This window comes from Poecile atricapillus, chromosome 2, assembly GCF_030490865.1.
Source record: "Poecile atricapillus isolate bPoeAtr1 chromosome 2, bPoeAtr1.hap1, whole genome shotgun sequence".
NCBI lineage: Eukaryota > Metazoa > Chordata > Aves > Passeriformes > Paridae > Poecile > Poecile atricapillus.
Window position 1 is genome coordinate 80,923,323 of NC_081250.1, and position 22,996 is coordinate 80,946,318.

The window sequence follows — 22,996 nt, forward strand, 5'->3', positions numbered from 1 at the left end:
ATCAAAATTTACAAAGCAAAAATTTGTCCAGCTTCTCATAGAATGGTAAGCTTTTTTAACTCTTAGGTAGGTGTGTAATCAATATCCATCCTTTTCCAATCCATCCTTTTAGGTTTTCTTTGGTGTAGTTATGTTGCTTTTTTGAATGAATCCCATTGAGATATTTTTTCTCTCTTTCTGATGATATCAGATTAGCAATCTCTAACATTTACCTGAAGTAATTAATTATTTAAAGTATGCAAAAGAAAATATAGCAGCAGCATAATATGGTGACAGTCATATGAATCTCTATATTTTCATATTTTCAAATACTGGTTCTACTATGGTTCCTTGATTTGCATTTTCTTACATGTTCCAGAGAAGTTGATGCTGTCCTGAAATACCTAAGGGAGCAGTGTAGTGCACAGAAATTAGGGGTTACTGGTTTTTGAGTCGGTGGTGTTGATGCAGGCCACCTGATGTTTACACACTAGGAATTAAAGACCAGTGCATCTCTCTGTGGTAGGTAAATCCAAGAATGTCCTACAAGCAGGTACACATAGATAAACATATTGTGTAGCCTAAACACTTGATGTAGCATGATTTTTTCAAATGAGTCCATCACCTGATGAAGAGAGATATTTTTAGCAGAGTTGGAAAGAATACTATGCAAAGAAGACAGTGGTGGGGATATTTGTTCCTAGTTTTGGAATGGGTCATAGCAACCATGTCCTTGTTTTGGATCTGGACAGACATACATGTTGTCCTTGGGTCGCTTTCTCAGTTTAGCTTTCTTTTTCCTTTTCTGCATACTGCAGAGCCAGAACTTCACCCAGGAGCAGAGAGGTATTTTTTGTTGCAGCTGCTCTGTAAAGTTAGATTGCAGTTGTTTTAACACCATCTTTCCTTTTGTGTTCCACTCAAGAAGCTGAGATAGATGTCCTTTCCTGATGTTTTCAGAAAGTATATTTTGGACTGCTTACTAAAGCATTGTTTTTCCCAGTCAGTTTGAATGAACTCAAGCTTATAGACACAGAAGATACCTTTGAAGTCTTAATTCAGATATTCAGTCCATATTAAGAAACTGTCTTAGAGTTTTAATTTAGAAAAGTATCCTTTGAGGAGCCATGATATCAGTAGCTTCAATATAAAGCTAGTATGTATGGCTACATATTGTGTGAGATATGAAAATTTCTCACTGTAGAAGCAGGATGCTCTATGTGAGTCTGGATTTCCCCTAAAACATCAATTTAAGATTTCGTTTTCATGTTTATTCTGATGATATATCCAACCTCATGAACCCTAAATTTTTCATTTTTGCTGAAAAGATGGCTTCATTCCCCTTCATCAAATATGCTGACATTCTCCACCGTCTTTAAATTCTGCATGGTTTCATTTCCATCCTAATTTAAATTGTGAGTTAAAACTTGGCCTCCTAATAGTGCTTGAAGATCAAAAAAACAAGCAGAAAAATGGGAATAGACATAGAAGGCTAATGTAGCCTAGGCAAAGAATGAAATCTCTCTATTTTTTTTAAGTCTCTTTCTTTTGTAAAAGCATGGTTACTAACCCAAGTAAAAAAGTTTTATCAAAATTCCACTGCTTTTTTGGAGTAATCTACTCAGGGACCTATCCTTTCCTGTATGACACTTTTCTATTGGTCCTAGGAACCCATAAATCATTTACAATGTGATGAATTGTATCCAAATGTGTCTGTTAGAGGCTTTTGTTCAGTTATAGCGTATGTGGCTCTGTCATATATTTCACGTATAGGAAATACCTTTGTTATGTCCGTGTCTTTGCAATTGGGAGGCCTCCTTTTAACAAATTTTCTAGAATCTGACTGCAAAACTGGATGTCATGCTTTAACATGCTTTGAAATATTCTCCAGTTCCTTGAGATTCATATTAATGTTTGAAGTTAGACTAGTGGTAAATTAATCTTTGTGTTATGGCCCTTGTTCATCTATGTTCCAAATAAATCACAAGCCCAAAATTTAGGAACACAAACACATTGTTTGGTGAAGCTCATTTACAGAGATGAGCCTTTTTTTGGACTTGTAGCCTAGTGGCAGATGTGTATTTAGCAGGTGATGTAAGGGAGCACATCTAGTTTCAAAATTTTTGGCTAAGGTTATTCAGAAGGGATTCTACTTTCTTGGATTACCTGTGGCTCTGTGAAACACTATAGATTCCTATACTGACGCCTTTAAGAATTGAAGTGTGCAATGCAATGTGCAGACAGGACATTTTAATGTGAGGCTTAAAATCATGGCTGCTGTCTGAAGAAGAAATCTCACATTTCAAAAACATTCAATGTTTTTGCATGATGTATCTTGTTCCTTAGTTTTTCTGTCAGTGATATGACAAAATTCTCTGTGTTGCATCAGCTCAAGTATGCATCCATCTCAGCACCCATGCTCCATTTGTGGCCAGCAGCAGGGAATATCCCCTTTTACTAAACTGTGGGTACGGAGGAGCCCGCTGGGCCCGAGATACTGGCCCTCCCCTGGAGAGGAGATACTTCTCTGTAAGAGCGACACAATGTTGCTCCCAGGGGTCTTTGAGTTAGTTATGTTAAACTGTTGTGTTTCATTGGTGTTCCCCCTGCTGTCCCACCCCGATACAGGTATCTCGGGCTTCCCCCCGCCCCTCTCCTTCCCCATAAATATCCCGGGTTTTCCTCTGTTCGGGAGATTCGCTGTTACCGGCACCCTTTGCCGAAGCTTTGCCTGAATAAAGGCTTGTGCCTCGGTGGAACGCTGGACCAGCTGTCTCGTCCCTGCTTCCTGTGTTGCCTGCCGCCACCGCTGCCGAGCTGAGCTGAGCTGAAATCACTATACTATTACTGAGCTGAGCTAGAATCACTCGACTGCTCGAAGCTGCTCGCATGCGCTTCGGGCCAGCCTTTTTCAAGGCTGCTTCTGGAGAAGTCGCGGTGCTCCGGGCTTTCCACCGCCGCGGCAACTGGCGCCCGACCGTGAAGCTTTGAAGAAGCCCTGAAGAAGCGTCCGCCCGCACCTTCAGCTGCGAGGCGAGCCGCCATTGGAGCCGCCACCCCTCGAGGAAGCTTGTTTGCGTTCTAGCAAGAAGCGATCCAAGAGGCTGCGACCGGGACCCTCGCTGACCATCTGGGGCAAGGAAGAGCCCCTGAGGACCGGTCGTCAGGTGACCACCCACCCAGCAGCTTTGTTTTCGCCCGCCGGCATCTGCCGAAGAGAAATTGTAAGTGTATCCCGTGAAAGGTTTTTTCTTCGGGCTTTTTTTCTTTTTTTGCTGTTTTACTGCTGGGTGGGGAGTGAAAAAGGATGGGGAATGAGTCCTCTGTATTGAGGCTGACCCCACCTGAGAGGGACTTTTATATCCAAGTTGTAACTACCTTAAAAGCGGGAAATTTTAAGTTTTCTAAAGGGGATTTAAAAAGATTTATTCATTGGGTTTTTAAACATTTTAAGATCAATTCGGACTCTGCTAAATCAGGAATTTTTTGGGATAATGTGGGGAGAAAGTTATATACAGTTCAAGCTAAAGGGGATTTTTCTGTTGCAAAGTTCTTTCCTGTGTTTCAAAATATTATTTTCTCATTGGAAAAAGAGGGAAAAAAAGAAGAGGGAGTTTTGGGTCCCCAGTTAAATCCCCCAACCCCGTCAGCCCCTCCAGGTGTCCCTGAACCCCTTTCCCTATCTGAGAGCCGGTCGGCGGGTGGACATTGCCCCCAGGCACAGGGCTGCTGCCGTCTCCCTGACACCCTCCTACCGTCTCTCTACCCGCACCAGGGTGGCAGTGGCCATGCCGCTCTGGGTCTTTCCCCTACCCTTTCTCCTATGCCCTCACACCCGGTTGTGTCCCCCCCAGTTCCTAGCGTTAGCACAGATGGCGCCGGCAGCGTGGCCAGCCCCGCCATTTTGTCCCACTCCCACCCCGGTTTTCCCGCCCTCGATGCCCAAAATGGCCACTTTCCCGCCTTCACCCCTTCTCTTCCTGCCGCGTCCTGCGGCTCCTCCCCCCCCACTGCGTCGTTGGGTGTAACCGCGTCGGGCCCTCCCCCATCCATCGGGAAACTTCTCGTCGCGGGCCCCGCTCCTGTCCCTTTGTGCCGGGGCCCCGTCCCCAGTGGCGCTCCGGCTCCAGGGTCCCTGTGCCCCGGAGGCCGGGACGGCTCCGGCCGGAGCGGGGCCACCCCCGCTTCCCCACGCAGCCACAAAAGGGCCAGCTCTAGACACCCGAGCCGGCCCCGCGCTGCCACCAAGCACCCCCCATCTCCACTAGGAGATGAGAGCAGTGAATCTTCTTATTCAGATTCTGAGTATGAAGATCACTGGGCTGAGGTGCAGAGGGAAGCCACACGGGCGGGGAACTCAGCTCTGTCACAGAAAATACTTGCCTTTCCTGTAATAATGAGGAGAGACAGGACAGGGGCACAGGTTGCTGCATGGGAACCCCTTCACTATAGGGAACTGCAGGAACTTTGCAAAGCTGCCGAGGAACATGGCAGGAGTTCACATTTTTTTAAACACCTGCTGGAAGCCTCCTTCTCTGCCCACGTCATGGTCCCTCATGACATCAAAAATATTATGAACTGCCTCCTCTCTCCAGCAGAATACATGTTGTGGGAGAGGCAGTGGAAAAAACATTTAAAGCAATTGACAGATGTTTATGCAAGAGATGCTAACAGACCCAATTTTACTTTAGAGCAATTAGCAGGAGAAGGAGATTTCCAAAAGCCCCGAGATCAGGCCAGGGATCTGCCTGAAGCAGCCTTACAAGATATAGCTAATGCTGCCAAGATATCTCTTTTTACCACCCCTGATGATGAAGTGCCAACGCAGTGCTTCACCAATATTAAGCAGGGGGCAACTGAGTCTTTTATTAAGTATATTGATAAGTTAAAAATAGCCATTGAAAAGCAGATAGAGAGCCCTCAGGCACAAAAGGAATTATTAGTAAAAATAGCAATGGCCAATGCTAATCAGGAGTGCAAAGCAGTTTTACGAGCCCTCCCTCTGGACCCCGAACCAACCATAGATCAGATGGTTGAAGCCTGCACCAAACACTCCTCTGCCTCAAGTGAGAATACAGTGGCACTTGCAGTGGCTAAAGGAGTGGCAGAGGCGATATCTGGAGCTTATGCTGCAAACCCCAATGGAAATTGTTGTTTTAATTGTGGTGAGCCTGGACATTTTTTCAAAGACTGTCCGGAGAGACATTCTATACAACCGCCAGCCCACCAACGATTCCCCAGACAGAACTGGCATTCGGGAAACTTCAAGCAGAGCGCGGGACGGCCCTGCACTTCGACATCAAGTCAAATGCCGCACCGTTCCACCCCTCCTGCCAAACCCACCATCCTGCCTCCACGGGGACCCCAATATTAAACCCAGCAGGTGGAGCGCTTCAGATGGGAACTCGGCGTCAACTGGTAACTAGACTCTCTTTACATATGAAAGGTGACTGTGTTTACAAAGTCCCCACAGGGAAACGTGGACCACCAGGTGGTCCCTCTAACATCTTAATACTTGGGGATCCAACTAACTGTCCAGGACAAATTCAGACTGTTCCTGAAGTCCAGACTATATACCCTGGAGATGAAATTTCCATCTCTTTGGCCTGCATAGACCCTCCTTATTATTTAAAGGAACAGACCCCTGTGGCACAGGCCTTTTTACTTCCTAGTGACTGCCCAGATCATGTTCCCCTCAACCCCAGTGCTATGTGGACACAGGTTGTGGGCTCCTGCAAACCCATTGTGGACTGTAGCCTGTTTTGTTATGGGGAAAGGATTCAGCGCCCAGGAATGATAGACACTGGAGCAGATGTTACCATCATCGCCCGCTCCGAGTGGCCAGACAATTGGGAATTACAGCCTGTAGCAGGCATGATTTCAGGAATTGGAGGGATGACAGCCTCCATGAGGAGCAAACGGAATATTGTCATCGAAGGACCTGAGGGACAAATGGCAACCATCAGGCCATTTGTGGTGAGAGCACCAATCACCCTCTGGGGACGGGATCTCCTGTCCCAATGGGGAGCTTCTCTGAGGATTCCCAGCAGGGATTTTTAGTGGGGGTCACTGAGAAGCGCGCCATGCCTACCATCCCCCAACTCACCTGGAAACAGCACCATCCAGTGTGGGTTGATCAGTGGCCCCTATCTGAGACCAAACTGCGCGCACTGGAAGCCCTTGTGGAAGAGCAGCTTGCCAAGGGCCACATTACTGAGACCAATAGCCCTTGGAACTCCCCTGTCTTTGTCCTACGCAAACCAGGCAAGGACAGGTGGAGACTCCTTCATGACCTCAGGAAAATCAATGATGTTATTGAAGACATGGGCCCCCTCCAGCCTGGCATGCCCTCCCCTTCAATGCTCCCCCGAGATTGGAAGCTGGCTGTCATTGACATAAAGGACTGTTTTTTCAACATACCCCTCCACCCTCAGGACGCCCCCAGATTTGCATTCTCGGTTCCCTCTCCAAACAGACAAGCACCTTTAAAAAGATACCATTGGCTAGTCCTTCCTCAAGGGATGAAAAATTCTCCTACCATCTGCCAATGGTACGTGGCCCGCATCCTGTCACCTGTGAGGACCCTGTTCCCAGATGCCGTCATCCTCCATTACATGGATGACATCCTGGTTTGTGCTGCTGACGATGACTATCTGCACCGGACTTTACAAAAAACTATCCAGACGATCGAGGACGCTGGATTTGAGATCCGTGAGGACAAGATCCAGCACACCTGCCCGTGGACCTACCTAGGACTCCAGATCCGTGAGCGGACCATCGTGCCCCAGCAGCTGACCATCAAAGACGACCCCAAGACCCTGCGAGACTTGCATCAGCTCTGTGGGTCCATCAACTGGATACGCCCTTTGCTTGGGGTAACAACAGAAGTCCTTGCACCCCTCTTCAACCTGCTCCGTGGCAGTGAAGCCCTCGACTCACCACGCTCCCTCACGCCGGAGGCTCGAGAATCCATCACCAAGGTCCAGGAGGCCCTGTCTTCACGGCAAGCCCACCGGTATGAGCCCAGCCTGCCCTTCCAGCTGGTTGTCCTGGGTAAGGCCCCGCGCTTACACGCACTCATCTTTCAATGGGACACTGCATTGAAGGATCCTCTCCTTATCATTGAGTGGATCTTTACACATAACCAGCCCACTAAGACTATCACCACTCCACAAGAAATCATGGCTGAACTCATTAAAAGAGCTAGAGTCCGTCTCCGCACTCTTGCAGCCTGTGAGTTCACCTGCATCTTCCTCCCATTGGCAACTGGAAGTTTGGAGCCTTTGCTCCAAACCAATGAGAGCCTTCAGTTCGCTCTCGATAGCTATTCAGGCCAAATTTCTATACACCCACCTGGCCACAAACTTTTCAAAACCACATTTAATTTGGTCCCCAAATCATTACAGAGCAAAACACCGCTCCAGGCCCTGACGGTTTTCACAGATGGCTCAGGGAAATCCCACAAGTCAGTCATGACTTGGAAGGACCCCAGGACACAGAAATGGGAGTCTGATGTCCAAGTGGTCGAGGGATCACCACAAATTGCTGAATTAGCAGCCGTTGTCAGAGCTTTTGAGAAATTCCAAGAACCTTTCAACCTAGTGACTGATTCGGCTTATGTGGCTGGAATAGCTATGAGAGCAGAACATGCATTTCTAAAAGAGGTCTCTAACCCAAATTTATACAAATTGCTTTCTGAATTAGTATATCTTATCTCTCACAGAAAGCAACCTTACTATGTCATGCATGTGAGGGCGCACACCGACCTCCCAGGTGCCATTGCCGAAGGAAACAGGAGGGCAGACGCCTTAGCCATGCCTGCTGGAGCAGCCAATGTCCCTGACATTTTCGCACAAGCGAAATTGTCCCACCAATTCTTCCACCAAAATGTGCCTGCACTGATGAGAATGTTCAGACTACCCAGAGACCAGGCTAGGGCAATAGTTGCCACCTGTCCTAATTGCCAATCGTTCCAAATACCTGTTGTTAACTCCGGGGTTAACCCCCGAGGACTTAACAGCTGCCAGATATGGCAAACCGATGTCACTCATGTCCCATCCTTCGGGAGAGTCAAATACGTACATGTCTCCGTAGACACCTTCTCTGGTGCAGTGTTTGCCTCAGCCCATGCAGGAGAAAATGCCAAGCACACCATCCGACATTTTCTTCTTGCTTTTGCTACCCTGGGAGTCCCAGAACAAATTAAAACAGACAATGGACCTGCTTACACCTCTCACAAATTAAGAGACTTTTTCAATGAGTGGGGGGTGAAACACACCACGGGCATTCCTCATTCCCCTACAGGGCAATCAATAGTAGAGAGAACCCACCAAAACCTAAAAAGAGTCCTTAATCACCAGCGGGGAGAAACAGAGATCATTCCTCCCATTGAGAGGCTCTGTAAGGCTCTATATGTCATGAACTTTCTAAATTGCTCGCCTACAGAGCCTGACCCCCCTGTAATACGGCACTTCTCTAACTCAACTCATGCCAAACTCACAGAGAAGCCGCCGGTGCTGATCAAGGATCCTGAATCACAACGGACATCAGGACCCTTCCCACTGATTACCTGGGGGAGAGGGTATGCGTGTGTGTCCACACCATCAGGACCTAAGTGGCTCCCAGGGAAAAATGTAAAACCTTACTTAGGCCCTACAAACCCTGCACCAAATTCAGAACTTTCAAAGTCTCCTGAGACCCACACAGGTCCAGAAAAACAGCAGCCCACTGCAGCCTGGAAGCGGAGATGTCGTCGGAGTCCACAGAACCGACCTGCCACCAGACCAACAACCAGACAGAGGCCAAACCGTCCTGCTACCAGAGCTGCAACGAGACGACTGCCAACGTCACGCCTGACACCGTGACAGTACACAAGTCTTCTTAACTCCCTCCCCCTTCCCCTTCTTGCCCTCGTTGCCTAGCCCAAATTGCCAGCTTACACCCAAGTGCACCTCTGCTGCTGCTGGTGTCGAGTCTTGTGTCCCCAATACACAGAATAACCTTGCTTATAATTGTTTCGTTTTTTGTTTTTTTTAAAGAGGGGGGAGACGGGAGAGGAAAGGGAGAAAGAAAATAGCTCCCCCCCCTCCAAAAATTAGAGCTAATCTTCTATGTCCTGTTGTAGAAAATGGAGAGCAAAACCATCCTTGAGTTCCTGATGTCCCTGATTATCTGGATGCTCCTGAAAACATCAGCTGTGAATGCCTGGCTAGTAGCACAGCCCCAGGAGAACGTGTGGATCACCCTTGCAAAGACGCTCCAACAAGACCACATGTGCTTGTCCATGGGCAGTGCCACCAACCCTCTAGACCTTTTGCTCCTGGCCCATGGACATGGCTGCGAAGAATTTAACGGACTGTGCTGCTTTGACCTCTCCAGCCCCAGTGAAGGCATCCACGCCCGCATCCAGAGACTCCAACACACGGTCCAGGAACTCCAAACTGAAAAGGAGCCCCAGTGGCTTGAGGACCTTTTTGGGAACTAAGGGCTCAAAGGATGGGTTGCCTCCCTCCTCAAAAATATTTTTTTTTCTTGGGTTTTCCTAGTTGTTATTATCTTCCTAAGTATGTTTTCATGTTTTAAGAAGCTATCAGCTAACTCTCTAGGGGATGCCTTTTTAATAAATAAAGAAGTGGGAGTTGTGGGTACGGAGGAGCCCGCTGGGCCCGAGATACTGGCCCTCCCCTGGAGAGGAGATACTTCTCTGTAAGAGCGACACAATGTTGCTCCCAGGGGTCTTTGAGTTAGTTATGTTAAACTGTTGTGTTTCATTGGTGTTCCCCCTGCTGTCCCACCCCGATACAGGTATCTCGGGCTTCCCCCCGCCCCTCTCCTTCCCCATAAATATCCCGGGTTTTCCTCTGTTCGGGAGATTCGCTGTTACCGGCACCCTTTGCCGAAGCTTTGCCTGAATAAAGGCTTGTGCCTCGGTGGAACGCTGGACCAGCTATCTCGTCCCTGCTTCCTGTGTTGCCTGCCCGCCGCCGCTGCCGAGCTGAGCTGAGCTGAAATCACTATACTATTACTGAGCTGAGCTGGAATCACTCGACTGCTCGAAGCTGCTCACATGCGCTTCGGGCCAGCCTTTCTCAAGGCTGCTTCTGGAGAAGTCGCGGTGCTCCGGGCTTTCCACCGCCGCGGCACTAAACATCCTGGCAACCTGTGCTTCAGGGGATTTCTGAGCTAGAAATTTCTAATCTCACATCTGCAACTGTGTCAAATGGCCACTTGGTGGACCAAGAGTTTGTGGATTTGCCAGACTCTTTCTGGAACTTGCTTGAACTGCTAAGCTCTAGCATGCCTTGTTACAGTGACTTCCATAGTTTAATTATGACTCATAATTAAAGAGGGAGAAAGGCTCATTATCATTCATTTGAACCCAGCTGCCTCATATCTTCATCTTCATCTTCATTCATACTTCCAAAGCTGTAAGAAAACCAAACAGGTGTGTGTGTCCCTTTTCACCTTTTCAGTGCTACAGATAAAGACTGTATGTAATTTAAATGGGGAGAAAATGTAATTTAGGGAAGTCTTAATTTTACTAATGACAGTCTCTCAAATTAAAAATACTGGCAGAGAAATATTTATTATGATGTCCCCCATGTAAATATAGTCAACAGCACTAATGACCTCTGTTTCTCTTAATGGAATTGTAAAAGTTTTCCTCCTTTACATGCTCCTAATGGCCCTCCATCTTTCCCACAGAGAGGTCTTCAGAGAATTCTGACCTGAAACTGCTGATTAACTGTTGATTTTCATGTGATGCCACCTATATGTAATAATATAACCCTGCTGTTTCCTGGGCGATACAGCTGTCAAAACATATATTTTTCAGGAGAAGAATGCAGAAGTCTGGAAGTGTATTGTGCCTTAATTACCCCAGTGTCAAACCTGGGTGACTCCACATTAATGGTGTTGCATTAGTATTAGAAGGTTAGGTATTGTGGGAGACGACAGTCAGAACATCTATTTACAGAACAGCAGTCATTCATAAATTCTGGAATGGCATGTGAACTGTAATACTAACACTGTGACTAAGCAAAAGGGAAAAAAACCAAATTGACATGCAGTATTTTCATGAAATGAAAGGGTAGATAGCTGCTGAACCATATTATCATAGTTATTTTATAAATGTGTGTTTATATATATATATGTATATATATATATATATATATACATTGTATGTATTTGTTATAAATTTGTATTGTGATATTGGCTTTCGTAGATGAATATTATATGTTAAATACTTTTTAGCTATGTATGTACTTTTTTCTTCTTAACAAGTTTTAAGCTTGAAAGAATTTCCTAGGTACAGGGCAAGGAAACCCCAGAGGGCAAGGACAGTGGGGCCCAAGCTGCTTATCAGGAGAACAATAGAGCCCAAACTTATCCGCAGAAGATGTGAAGCCCAGCTGCCCTCTGAGGAAGGATGAGAGGCCCTGACGGTTATCAACAGTGACCATTTGCAAAAGAAAGGAAACCAAACTTCAAATAATGCTGACCAGCTAGAATAATGATGACCAGCAAAAAAAAAAAAAAATATGCTGACCAGCAGAAAATAAAATTATGGAAAAGCATAATCTAAGAAGGCAGAACCAGGGAGGGGACATGTTTTGAATATGCATTAAACCTTCACAGCAGGGGGGAATAAAAAGAGTGTTCCCAAGATACCAGGTGTGTTCCTGGCAACCCGCCAGGGCACCCAGCCATTTTAACCCTTTGCTTTATTTCTTTTGTCTCCTAATTGTCTTTTTGTTTATATTAAATTCTTTTTATAATTTATTAAGTAAATCTCGTTTTTAATATATTATTATAGTTACTACAAGTACAGCCAAATCTTCATGATAAAAATGTAAGCCCCTGAGTAGGAGCTGGAAATGTGGGATCTGAAAGAGGTGTGTTTACAGTGTGAAGTGCAGCCAACTACATGTATGGAAATCGTGGATGCATTAAATTAAGTTTTGACTTCTAAGTGAAAAAACAGCATGGATTGCCCATCAAGGAACATGAAACAAAAGGAAATCAAATTAAAAGTAGTTTAGTTTCCAAAGTTTAATGTTAATATTAAGGTAAAGTGGAATAGTCTTATATATAAAGAATTATTTCCAGGGACCCCATGACTAAGAAAGTGGAAATGTGGTTAAATAGCTGTAGTGAAGGTTCTGCAAGCATTGTTGTCATTTTTGTTTTCTAGGAATGATGAAAACGCACAATTGTTCTCTCATTTATTTGACTGCGGTTCTCTCAAGTTGATATGGAGTACCTAATGTCCTTGTGTGCTATAATTTGTAGCACACAATTGGGAAGAGCCTGTTATAGATGATAAAATAATACTGGCTTTTGCATTCATGGATTAGCTTTTTGTATCAGAAGTATTTTGATATAGTACAACTTATATGTACTTCTAACTGCTTTGTATAATCTTTCCGTTTATGTATGCACCGTATAGTTTATATGAATAGTAGTTTAATGAGTATGTAATAAATTATGTGTAAATAAAAATTCGTAAAGATATAAATGAGATGTATATATTGAAATAATAAAAAACCAAAGATGTGTATGTAAAAAGAAAGAAACCCTCCTCCCAAGCCTGGCCGGGAGTTCTTCTCCGAAGGCAAAGGATTGTAGCCAACACCCAGATAACGAACATTAACTCGGAAAATAGACAGGATGGGAGCCATCAAGGACAACAAAAGGACTAGCTCGGAGGAGGAACCCAACTCCGGACCTGACCAACGTCTCTGCAGATCTCGGTTGTGAAACAATCAAAGTTGACAAAGACGAGCCTCAGAGAAGTATCCGCCGCTAGTCCTGAATCGCCCACCTGTCAGACCAGTGTTGGAGATACAATCACTGGAAACAAAGGGGGAGACTCCACCGAGATTTCCATCGGCACCAACCCCGGATCACATCACTTCAGCCTTGATAACCCAAAATTAAAATACATACAGAGTCTCTTTGCATATGAGGAGACTCTGTCCGGACACTGGTTAGGTCTATTTTTCCAAGCCAGGAAATCTATTCACCGAGCAATCAAGAACACTTGGTGAATGGAGCCTGCTTGGAATTTTAGCCTGAGGACTTAAAAATCCTATAAAACCCCAATCCTGAGAGCGCTCAGACGTAGATTTGGGAACCCTACACCTCGGGTGTAGACCCTGTCCACCCAGCGCTGCGCTGACCATTTTTATTGTGGTTTTTCTCTCTCATTGTCATTCTTTGCTGTTTATTAATAAATTTCTCTTTTTGATTTTATCCCAAATTTGCCTTTGCATTTATAACAAGTATATTATATTGTAGGCCTTAGCAAAATGTTAAAATAGAGACTATAACTAACTTAGAGAATGGTGTAAAGCAATTATCCTGTTTCTTGTATCTGGAGACTGGCCTCTCCAAGTGATAACAGTGACAGGAAACAACACAAGCATCTGGAAAGGATTTATCGACTCTTATCAGCACCATCAGAGAATGTGAACCAACAGAATAAAACTACAGGAAGAAATAAAATATATGGACCTAATTTACAGAATGTCCTGCAGACAAGTCAGAGGTTAAAACCGGAGAGTTCCTAAAACATCAAAAACTCAAAGGTATTTTTGAATAATGTATAAGCTAATGAATATGCATGTAACTGCAGCAAAGTAACTGTATATAGCAAACATGATTTTAAGCTACCTTCATGCTCTTTGGCCGTTTGCCAAAAACACCCCAGTGCTGGATTGTTAGTCCTTCTTTCATCCTTTATTAGACTTTTAAAAATTCTAGAGAGTGGACCCTGTTTTTCACAAGCCAAAAACCTAAAACAAAAGGGTTAGGTTTTGACCCTTATGACTTTGCTCTGGAATTCTTGGATAGTTTTTTTTCATTTGTTTAGTTTTATTTTAGAGATTGCAAACAAAGAGCGCTAACCATGTTACTTAGAATATGAGCAAACAGCTTATATATGAATATTAAACTGTAAGACAAAAGTGTGGCAGACTAACGTGCATTTAGTCTACTTCATAGATGCACCTCTGAGGAAACAGGGAATTTTGGATTGCTAATCTATTTAGTTATATATTTATATTGCTAATATATTTAGCTAAAGTAGCAATCTTTAAAAAATAATCCTAGTTACTCCATAAAAAGAAAATCAGGAGATTGGGAAGAATACAAGGGTCAGCCAGAGACTAAAAATAAAAAAAAAAAGAAAAAAAAAATGTGTAAAATATCCTGTGATAGGACAAAAATGTCTATATTTTAAACACTTATTGTATAGCATGGAGGTACAGCAATCTAGAAAGCTATTACTTTCTTACATGCTACTTATTTTCATCTGAAAATATTTTTCCTGTAGTGTATAAGCTTTGTCTAGTATAGAGCTTTGAAACGATGTCTCTACTTCACTACCTCACCCTGCTGATGACTTTAAATATGTCTTTTATCGATGGATGAATAATCTAAGGAACTAATAATGCCAATGTAGTGTTTAAAAGTTGTGCAACCCCAAACTTTAAAAGCATCTACCCTTTAAAAAAACAAAACAACCCCCAAAAAACCCCAAAACAACAACAAAACCAGAAAAAAAAAAAAACAAACAGAAAAAAAGAAAAAAGAGCTTTTCAGCTAAATCAGCATGTTTTCGAAACGGAAAGAAAAAGCCCTCCAGGGGCGAATACCATTTCATGGCTTGGTACTCAGCTACCGCTGCTCCTCGTTGCAGCACACCCCACCTACGCTAGCAGTGAAACGAACAGCTTTAAAAAGAGTAGCCTTCATCACTCCGAGAGGCACAAAGATAAAGGCAGGCACTGGCTTATGTAACTCTCTTTTAAAGGAACCTGATCCTTGTGCTCACCCTTTTCGTTTGTGAGTTAGCGCTTTGTTTGGAGATCCAATTCAGCCGTAACCATACACGCTGAGCTCCTGCATCCTGCTTCTACTGTCTCGCACACTTGCAGTGCTACAGGTATGTGTAGGTTAGTTTGGATTCTTTTTTAAACTCATAGCTTTTTTTTTTTTTTTCCCCAGAAACGTAGAACAAGTGCTTGCGAGGTGTGACTCAGCATATTCGGCAGACTTGCATTTTATTTGCAGGCAGAGTGTAATCTCATTTAAATGCAATTGGGGGTTAGTTGTTGGTTTGTTTTTTTTGTTTTTTTTTTTGGTTTTGTTTTTAATCTTTTTGAGATGATGGCTCAGAAACCTTTTATTTTCCCTCCAGAGGTGGGAAGACCTCTGAGGAGGAAGACTCAGGAGAGTCTGTTGAAAGTGTTGAAAGTGCTGGTGCCACACAGCAATATCTTTATATTTTTACTGGCTGTAGATTCAAGTATCTGAAAATTAATTCTTTCTTGGTCTTCCAATAAATTCTCAAGTCCTTGCAGGTAGAAATGGTGGTACACCATGGCTGTGGGTTTTCAGATCCTCCTAAAATAATAGACAAATGCAAAAGGGAGAAATTAATTTTTAAGTAATATTTCAACAGCATCTAGAAATGGAAAAAAATGCTGTTTGTATATACTACAGCAGATGCAGAAACTCTGAAGGGTCTTGCCTATGCTACAGAACTTGCAAGTCTATATGGCTTATAAATACAAGACAATGTTATCCCTCACAGTCTTTTATCTGGATATGTTATCATCAGTGAATAATCTGCATTTTTAAATATTTCATGTTCTATGTGTTGCTTTACATTTTATCAGAGAGTATGAAATGTTTTCAAAGCCTTTGAGGATATACTGGTAAGGGCATTGTATTTGTGTTTCTGGAGTTCTGAAATATATGTTTCTTTAATATTTAATCCCTGGTGTTGTTATATTTTCTGATTTAGTCTAATCAAAAAGAAACAGTTTGTGAATGGAAAATTAGTTATGAAATTTTTCCTATTATATATTTGCACTGCATTTTGCCTTACATGCTCATTTATTCATTCATTCATTTTTTTCCTGGTAAACTTGTTTTAAGTTAGAAGTCCTATATATGAGACTACAACATGTAGGTAAAAAAGGACATTTATGGGTGTGGCTTATTTAAAAAAGAAAAAGTAGAGTACTAGTATAGATGTGTACCCAGAGATAATACAGCTTTCAAATATGACATAGCTTGTCTTGAACTGTTCTGAACTGATCTGCAAAAATTAAATCTCCTGGTGTCTGCAATCTAGCCCTGGTGATGCTGCTTGGGAGATTCTGAATTTTAAAGTCAGCAAATCCAGAATATATTGAATTCTGTCAATTTTTTCTGGCTGCCCAGTTGCTTGCTGGCTTTCCTAAAGCTGCCCCTTTACTGCCACAAATCTTTAAATCCCACTTGTCCAGGGACAGTTCTGTAATCTGCTTTTTCCTATTTTTCTCTGTATTTTTGACACAGTCAAGTTCGAAGATCCTTGTTTCTTTACCAGCAAAGTTTCTATGGCAATATGCATGATTTATCTGTAGAGAGCTTTGGCAAAGCTTTATCTAAATTCTTTCCATGTTCTTGAATCATGCGCAAATATGCATGTGAATATTCAAAGGAGTTATTCAGGTCTGTTCACTCAGTTAGTTAACCTAAGTTTGATGGTAGAAAATAATTAACTTGAGTCTAAGGAGCTACATACACGTGTGTTAGATTCTTCTGGTACTTTTTGACCTTTGTGAATTGTTTATTTTCATTTAAGCAATAGTTTGAAAAAAAATTAACTATACTCTACTCTTACCTTCGAGATAAAAGATTTGGCTCAACTTTAAGATTTTTTGTTTTTTTATGTTCAGTTATCTTTCTTTCCTATCTTAGAGTTTTAATGCATTCTTTATTTAATATTAAAGAAATACAATTTTTTATTCTGACTTGCGCTGGTACATTTTCCTTGACATCTTTCTTAAGTATCCTTCTCCAAAAGTCTGAAACATCTGAGGATAAAGCTGTTTAAAAAATGGGTTTATTGACATTGAAAAATTCAATTATGTAATATTTTAAGTCCCTGAATGAAAATATAATGCTTAATCTATGTGTAATTATATCTTTCTACACAGTGGCTGTTGGTTTTTTTCTTTCAAAATGCTGAGTCTTGTATTAAGCCTTTATGGCTACTAAAGAAAGCTATGCATTCCTTACAGGAAATACACATGATGAAGAGTGGAAGGACTGGCTTCATCACTATGTAAATAGTTTGTGATGGTTGCCTTGCTGCTTGCTCATAACTTTATTTTTATTGTACCACTCACTGTAGGCCATGTACCAGGTCCCAGCTGAAGACTTCATAACATAAGAAACTCTAACAGGAATCTTATTTATGTTAAATAGTCCCATGAGTTTATTGACTAACGCTTCATTTTAGGTCAAACAGTAATAAGCATGTTCATCCTATTACTGTAATGATTAAAATATTCAATAGCCAATGATACTGCTGTCTTCTGACATTTTTCAATGTGGCATGCTTTGGTATTTGCTACTGAATGTTATTTTTCTTTAGTATCACACATGGCAAATGAATCAAGGCCCTGCCCATGTGATCCTGGAGACAGATTTGACTATGGAGGCTGTGGGCAGGAGGTGCAAGTTGGGCACATCAAGGCATATGTCTGCAAACCTTCTGCCAGCACTGACAAAGCTGTGATTGTGATTCACGATATATTTGGATGGCAACTCCCAAACACCAGATACATGGCTGATATGCTAACAGCTAATGGATACATGTAAGAAATACTACTGTTTTCAAAGTGTCTTTCTTATAAGAAAGTTTGTTGAACCATTTCTATTTTTGTTGAACTGTTTCCATTTAGTCATATGTAAACCATACAAACACAAATAATTTCACAGTCTTTCTTTACCCCTTTCTCCAAGAAACTTTCTGGTAAAACAGTGAAATAAGTCTAAAACAATTGAGTAGTCTTACCATAACAAGTTAGTAGGTAAGCACAGAAGAAGAGAGGGGAAACAGAATATTTTATTAATCTGCATCTTTTGTCTTCCATGAGCCTGAAGCAGACTGCTTCCTCCCTTCCTCTGTGCACCTTGGCTGTTATGGTAAAAATTCCAAAGAAACTAAAGATCTTTCTATGAAGGGAAAGTGTACTATGTATTACGTACTATGTATTCAGCAAAACTAATTTGTTGTGCGGTACATATGGTCTTCCCTTTAACCCTTTTCCAGTATTATTTCATGGACTAAAATATTTTTATTTTTCTTGCAGAGCCATCTGCCCAGATTTTTTTGTGGGACAAGAAGCTTGGAAATCTTCTAATGACTGGGCAGCTTTCAATGACTGGGTGAAATCACGAGATGCTGGCAAAATAGACAAGTACAGCCATTGTTCCTTGTCCACCAATGGGACATCCGTATTTCATAGGAATTTTTGCCTCAGTAAAAATGTAAAATTAGATCCTAAATTATTACTGAGTCAAATATGGCTGGATGGCCACAAATAGAAACTTCATGCAGCTCACAGGACAAGCTCATGGTTATCCATAAAGCTCATGAGTGGTGCTTTATGGATAAAAGTAGACATTTGAAGAATAAAAGTGCCCAGTGTTTGTCTATACAGAAAGTCGAAGCAAAATTCATGACTCAAAGGAAAAGAACCAGCAAAAGCTAGAAAATGCAGCTCACTTCAGCCACTTCAATCCTTCAGGAAGACACAAATTCCTAAAATGGATTTTAGATAGGGTGCAAACACAAACACTATAATAAGGGAACGTTTCTTCTGCTCCCCATCAGATCACAGCTAGTTCAAAGCATAGTGCTTTCTTATTTTCTGGTATTTTTGCCATTTTTATCTGAAACATAGCTTGATTGCATAAAGTAACTGCTGGTTTAGAAAAATCTTTGTGAGAGATGCTTTGCATATTAGTCGCATTTGTGATAACAGGATGCTCTTGACTGGTTGTGTGTCTCAAACTTTTTTTCTGTTAGCCTATATGATATATACTGCTATTTGTGAAATTAATTGAACTGCTGTTTATAAAATCACCTCGTGTCCTAGTAACAGTCATCTGGGAAGACTGGTTTTCTCCTCTGTCTTCTCCCCTGGAGTTTGTCTTGCATTTTAGAAATGAATAATAGCAAAGCAGTGTTGTGAGTTGACCCCAGCCAGCAGCCAACAACCTGGATTACCACTCACTCACTCACTCACTCCCACAAGAGGAACAGGGGAGAGAATAAGGGAAATAAAACAAGAAAACTCATGGGTTGAGATAAAGAAAATTTGATAAGTAAGGGAAAGAAACAAACTAGGAGTGATGCAAAGACAGTCACTTGGTCCCAGATCTCCACCCAGTCTCTGAGCAGCAGCCACCAAGGAGGCCAGAGAAACAGGGCTAGAGCCTTAATTCACTTTCATTTGCATGTCTTAGAGAAGTTGATGTCGTCCTCAAGTATCTAAAGGACCAATGTGGTGTGAAGAAGATTGGCGTCATTGGGTTCTGCTGGGGTGGAGCAGCAGTGCAACATCTGATGCTGAAAAATACTCATTTAAAGACTGGAGTGTCCCTCTATGGTAAGCCTGAAATGCTTGCTACATTCTGAGCAGAATACCAGAGCAGAAAACAATTCTGTAGGGCTAGTGTTGTAATAAAATTCAGTGTGGCATCTAGTGGAACAAGATGGTTTTATTAAAAATAATCTAGAAGATATTTAATTTTGCACACTCACATTTTTACACTTAAGTGTACCCAGCAAGATCTATGTATTTAAAGAGTGGCATTACCAGGATCACATCTGTGAACATAGTGCCAAATGCCATGGTCTCACTGTGGCTGAGGCTCCTCTTGGCTGACAATGACAAAAGGTCTTTTAGGCACATCTTTTACATCTTTTAGACAGTGGTCCCTCGTTACTAATAGGAACTGTTTTTAACTCTCTGTTTTAACCTTGTACTCTCACACTCAATGCATTTATGCTGCCTTTGATATTTTTCTTATTAACTCTGTACTTCTACAGAACCCAGACCAACTTATATTAATTAGAGATGAAAGCAAATTGAAGGAATTTTTCCAGAAAGAGTATTGGAATTGTTTTGCTATACTGATATGCTGATCAGTTGAGTCAATTCAACAGCGCTGCTTCCTAATGTTTTACTTTTTTGTTGTAATAATCTCAGGATTTAAAAATGTAGCAGAGTGGCAGCTGTTCAGTTCTACTATAACTTTTATTCAAATATCTTTGAATAGTCAAAATTAGAATGTTAATTTGTTATGAAATCATATCAGTGTAAATATATGTACACTGAAATTGTAACCATGTATCTAGAATGATATATATTTACAATTATTTTAAAAATGGTCTTCCCAAACCAGAGGTGAGCAGATGGAAGTGTCCATCTCTCACAGAACCCTGTCTCTCACAGTAGTCAGAAGCAGTTGCTCAAAGCAACCCACAAAAATCAGGCAAGTGTAACAATTCTTCTGTGATTTTCTGCCACAGAACTGGTCTCTGGTTTCTTTTTCACACAGCTGATGTCATCTTTTTAATGACATTGCAAACATTCCATAACAAAAGGGACTTCTAAGCAAAGTGAGTTAAATTCCATTACAAACTGCTCAGCTGTAACTGATAAAAATGTCTCAAAGTCTCACTGTATAGATTTTGTAGTGTTTTAGCTACTTTAGGTAGCATAACTTATTGTATGTTTTCTTCTTCCTTAGGAGTGATCAGGCATTTTGATGACAAACACAGTCTGCTGCATCCTACCTTCTTTATTTTTGGTGAGAAGGATGACATTATTCCATTGGAGCAGGTGAGTTTCCTATCACAGATATTTGTCTTTTTAATGCTTTTCATGCTTGTTTTGTAATTTGGTTTTTAATGAACACAAAGTAGAAAACTAATTTGCACTTTTTCTTTCACTAATTCTTACAGTACTTCTACACAAATTCATATTGTTAATCCCCAAATCAAAAAGTTTTACAATGACGCTAAAAATATTTTCTGTTCCTGTTTGAAAATTTGGATGATTTTCATCAGTTCCTAGGAAAAGAGCAAGAATCCAAAGAAAGCCTTCTGGCAAGTTTAAGATAGGACACCATTTTTAGTGATACCATTGGCCCATAAAATATGCCTGTTCCAATGGAATCACTTATTGCAGGAGAATTAAAAAGATCCTGTGGTTATCCTTTTCCTTTTTCCACTGTTCTGCACAGATTCTCCTTTCTGTCACTCTGCCAACAGCCTTTCTCTGGAGCCTGAGTGAAGAATGATTGGAGAAAGATGATTTTTTGCCAAGTGGATCAAAGTGAAACATGTTTTTATTGAGTGATGTTGGCTTTAACTTTCCTAGAAAAAATTTCAGTCAGTTTGAACTGCTGATTTTGTCTCTGCCCCTCCTCCCTCAACTTCAAATTAATTCAAACTCTAGACCAAATTTTTTTATGTGAGGTCAGTCAGCAGTAATTCATACATTGTTCACTACATGATAACTGTCTTTTGATGTTGAGCAGTAGGTTTTTCACCTTTACAGGTATTAATAATAATACATATAATATTTTTTTTTTTTACATTTTATACAGTCACATGCTGGTATTTTACTGGGAAAAAAAAGTTGTTAAATAAAGCAAATGCAGTAACAGAAATACATTTAGGTATAAAATTAGTAGAAGAGAAAGAGGTGGCAAGGATAAATTATGTCTTTCTTTCAGAAAAGTAAAAAAATGAGGACAGTTTTGGGACTGTAAATATAGAATATGTTAACTTTATATTCAGCCAACAAAGAATGTTCTGTGTTACAGGTCACCTTGCTGGAGCAGAAGCTTAAACAAAACTGTAAAGTTGATTATGAAGTTAAAATTTACCCTGGACAGACACATGGGTTTGTGCATCGCAAAAGAGAAGATATCAATCCTCAAGATAAACCTTATATTGAGGAAGGAAGAAAGGATATGATCAACTGGCTGAATAAATATCTTTAGGTTAAATTAATGTCAATAAACAAAATCAATTGTTGTAGGAAATCAGAAAATAATACAGACTATACTGCATAAAATATTCTTTAACCCATAAAAATATTTTGTAAAACTCTTCTGCTAAAACTACTTATTTGCACTTACCTTCTAAATAAGGACTTAGAAATGGCTTTTCAAATGGTGAAAGCTATAAACGTAGAGGTGTTTAACACTGGTCTTGTATATCTTAAAATTATTAGAATTTCATATGGCATATTTTCTGGCACTTGAAGTTTAATTTTTTTATATCAATGGCAACATGATTAAAAATCATTTAAACTCTGCCCACGCTTGAGAAATTATCTCCTTAAAGTTGTATTTAGCATTGTTCAGCTGTGAGATTTTCAGCTCCAAGATTTTCAACTTTTAGGTAAATATAGTTCTAGGTTGGAAGGGTGGGAGATTTTCTTGGAAACAGAATATCCTATTCAGAATTCATGAAAAGAGAGCTAGAGAAAGGAAGGGGAAAGACAGTGGAAAGAAACAGAAAAGGAGCCGCAAGAAGTTGGGAACCATGAAGAAATTAGAGGAAATCACATCCTTTCACGATTATCTTGATGCAAATCCTTCATTTCTCATGGTTTCAGGCAGTTGCTGCATTTACCAAACCTAATTCAGAGTTTAATCTAAACCAGCCTCCAATGTTACCTCCTCACCTCCACAAATCTTTCCTTTATCATCAGGTTTCTCTCTGCTGTGATTTGATTGGACATTGTTACTGGTAAGGCACAGCCCATTCCTAGTGCCTGGGGGAACATTACAGTTTCAGCTCCCTTGGTCCCTCCCACTGTAATTCCCAAAAAACATCTGGTGAGGTCTTGCCTGCATTTTTGATGCTGAGGGAGTACATGTGGCCAAAATGTACTCAACATTGCCTATCTTCCCCTCAGGGAAATACGTGGGAGCCCAGGGAACTTTCACAGAATATTGCTTTTGAAGTTGCACCCTGTCCATGATTTCCATTGCCCCACAACAGCTTTTCTTTTTGAGTTTGCTGCTGCCAGCCATGCCTGACAGCTCTGGAAGTCATTGCCTCTGGATCTTTCCTTGCTGGGGGCCTAAGTAGTCTACGGTGGAGTTGTAGCTGCATGTGTGTCTGAACTCCATGGTGTCTCTTCAG

At 41.5% G+C, this 22,996-nt stretch overlaps 1 protein-coding gene across 1 annotated transcript; it reads left to right on the forward strand.

Annotated features, from left to right (window-relative positions):
* Positions 1 to 14,615: 14,615 nt before the first annotated feature.
* On the forward strand, positions 14,616 to 21,949 carry LOC131575766 (carboxymethylenebutenolidase homolog). Its single transcript, XM_058831689.1, has 6 exons — positions 14,616 to 14,926; positions 17,414 to 17,636; positions 18,135 to 18,242; positions 19,294 to 19,436; positions 20,584 to 20,675; positions 21,664 to 21,949. The coding sequence occupies exons 2-6, from the start codon at positions 17,422 to 17,424 to the stop codon at positions 21,841 to 21,843; spliced, it is 738 nt and encodes a 245-aa protein (XP_058687672.1). The 5' UTR covers positions 14,616 to 14,926; positions 17,414 to 17,421; the 3' UTR covers positions 21,844 to 21,949.
* Positions 21,950 to 22,996: the final 1,047 nt, after the last annotated feature.

Excerpts from the sequence above, each read along its gene's own strand:
- LOC131575766 (XM_058831689.1), top strand. The coding sequence starts at position 17,422 with ATGGCAAATGAATCAAGGCCCTGCCCATGTGATCCTGGAGACAGATTT. Across the intron at positions 18,243-19,293 it reads GATGCTGGCAAAATAGACAA|AGAAGTTGATGTCGTCCTCA; the intron begins GTACAGCCATTG and ends TGCATGTCTTAG. Across the intron at positions 20,676-21,663 it reads ACATTATTCCATTGGAGCAG|GTCACCTTGCTGGAGCAGAA; the intron begins GTGAGTTTCCTA and ends TCTGTGTTACAG.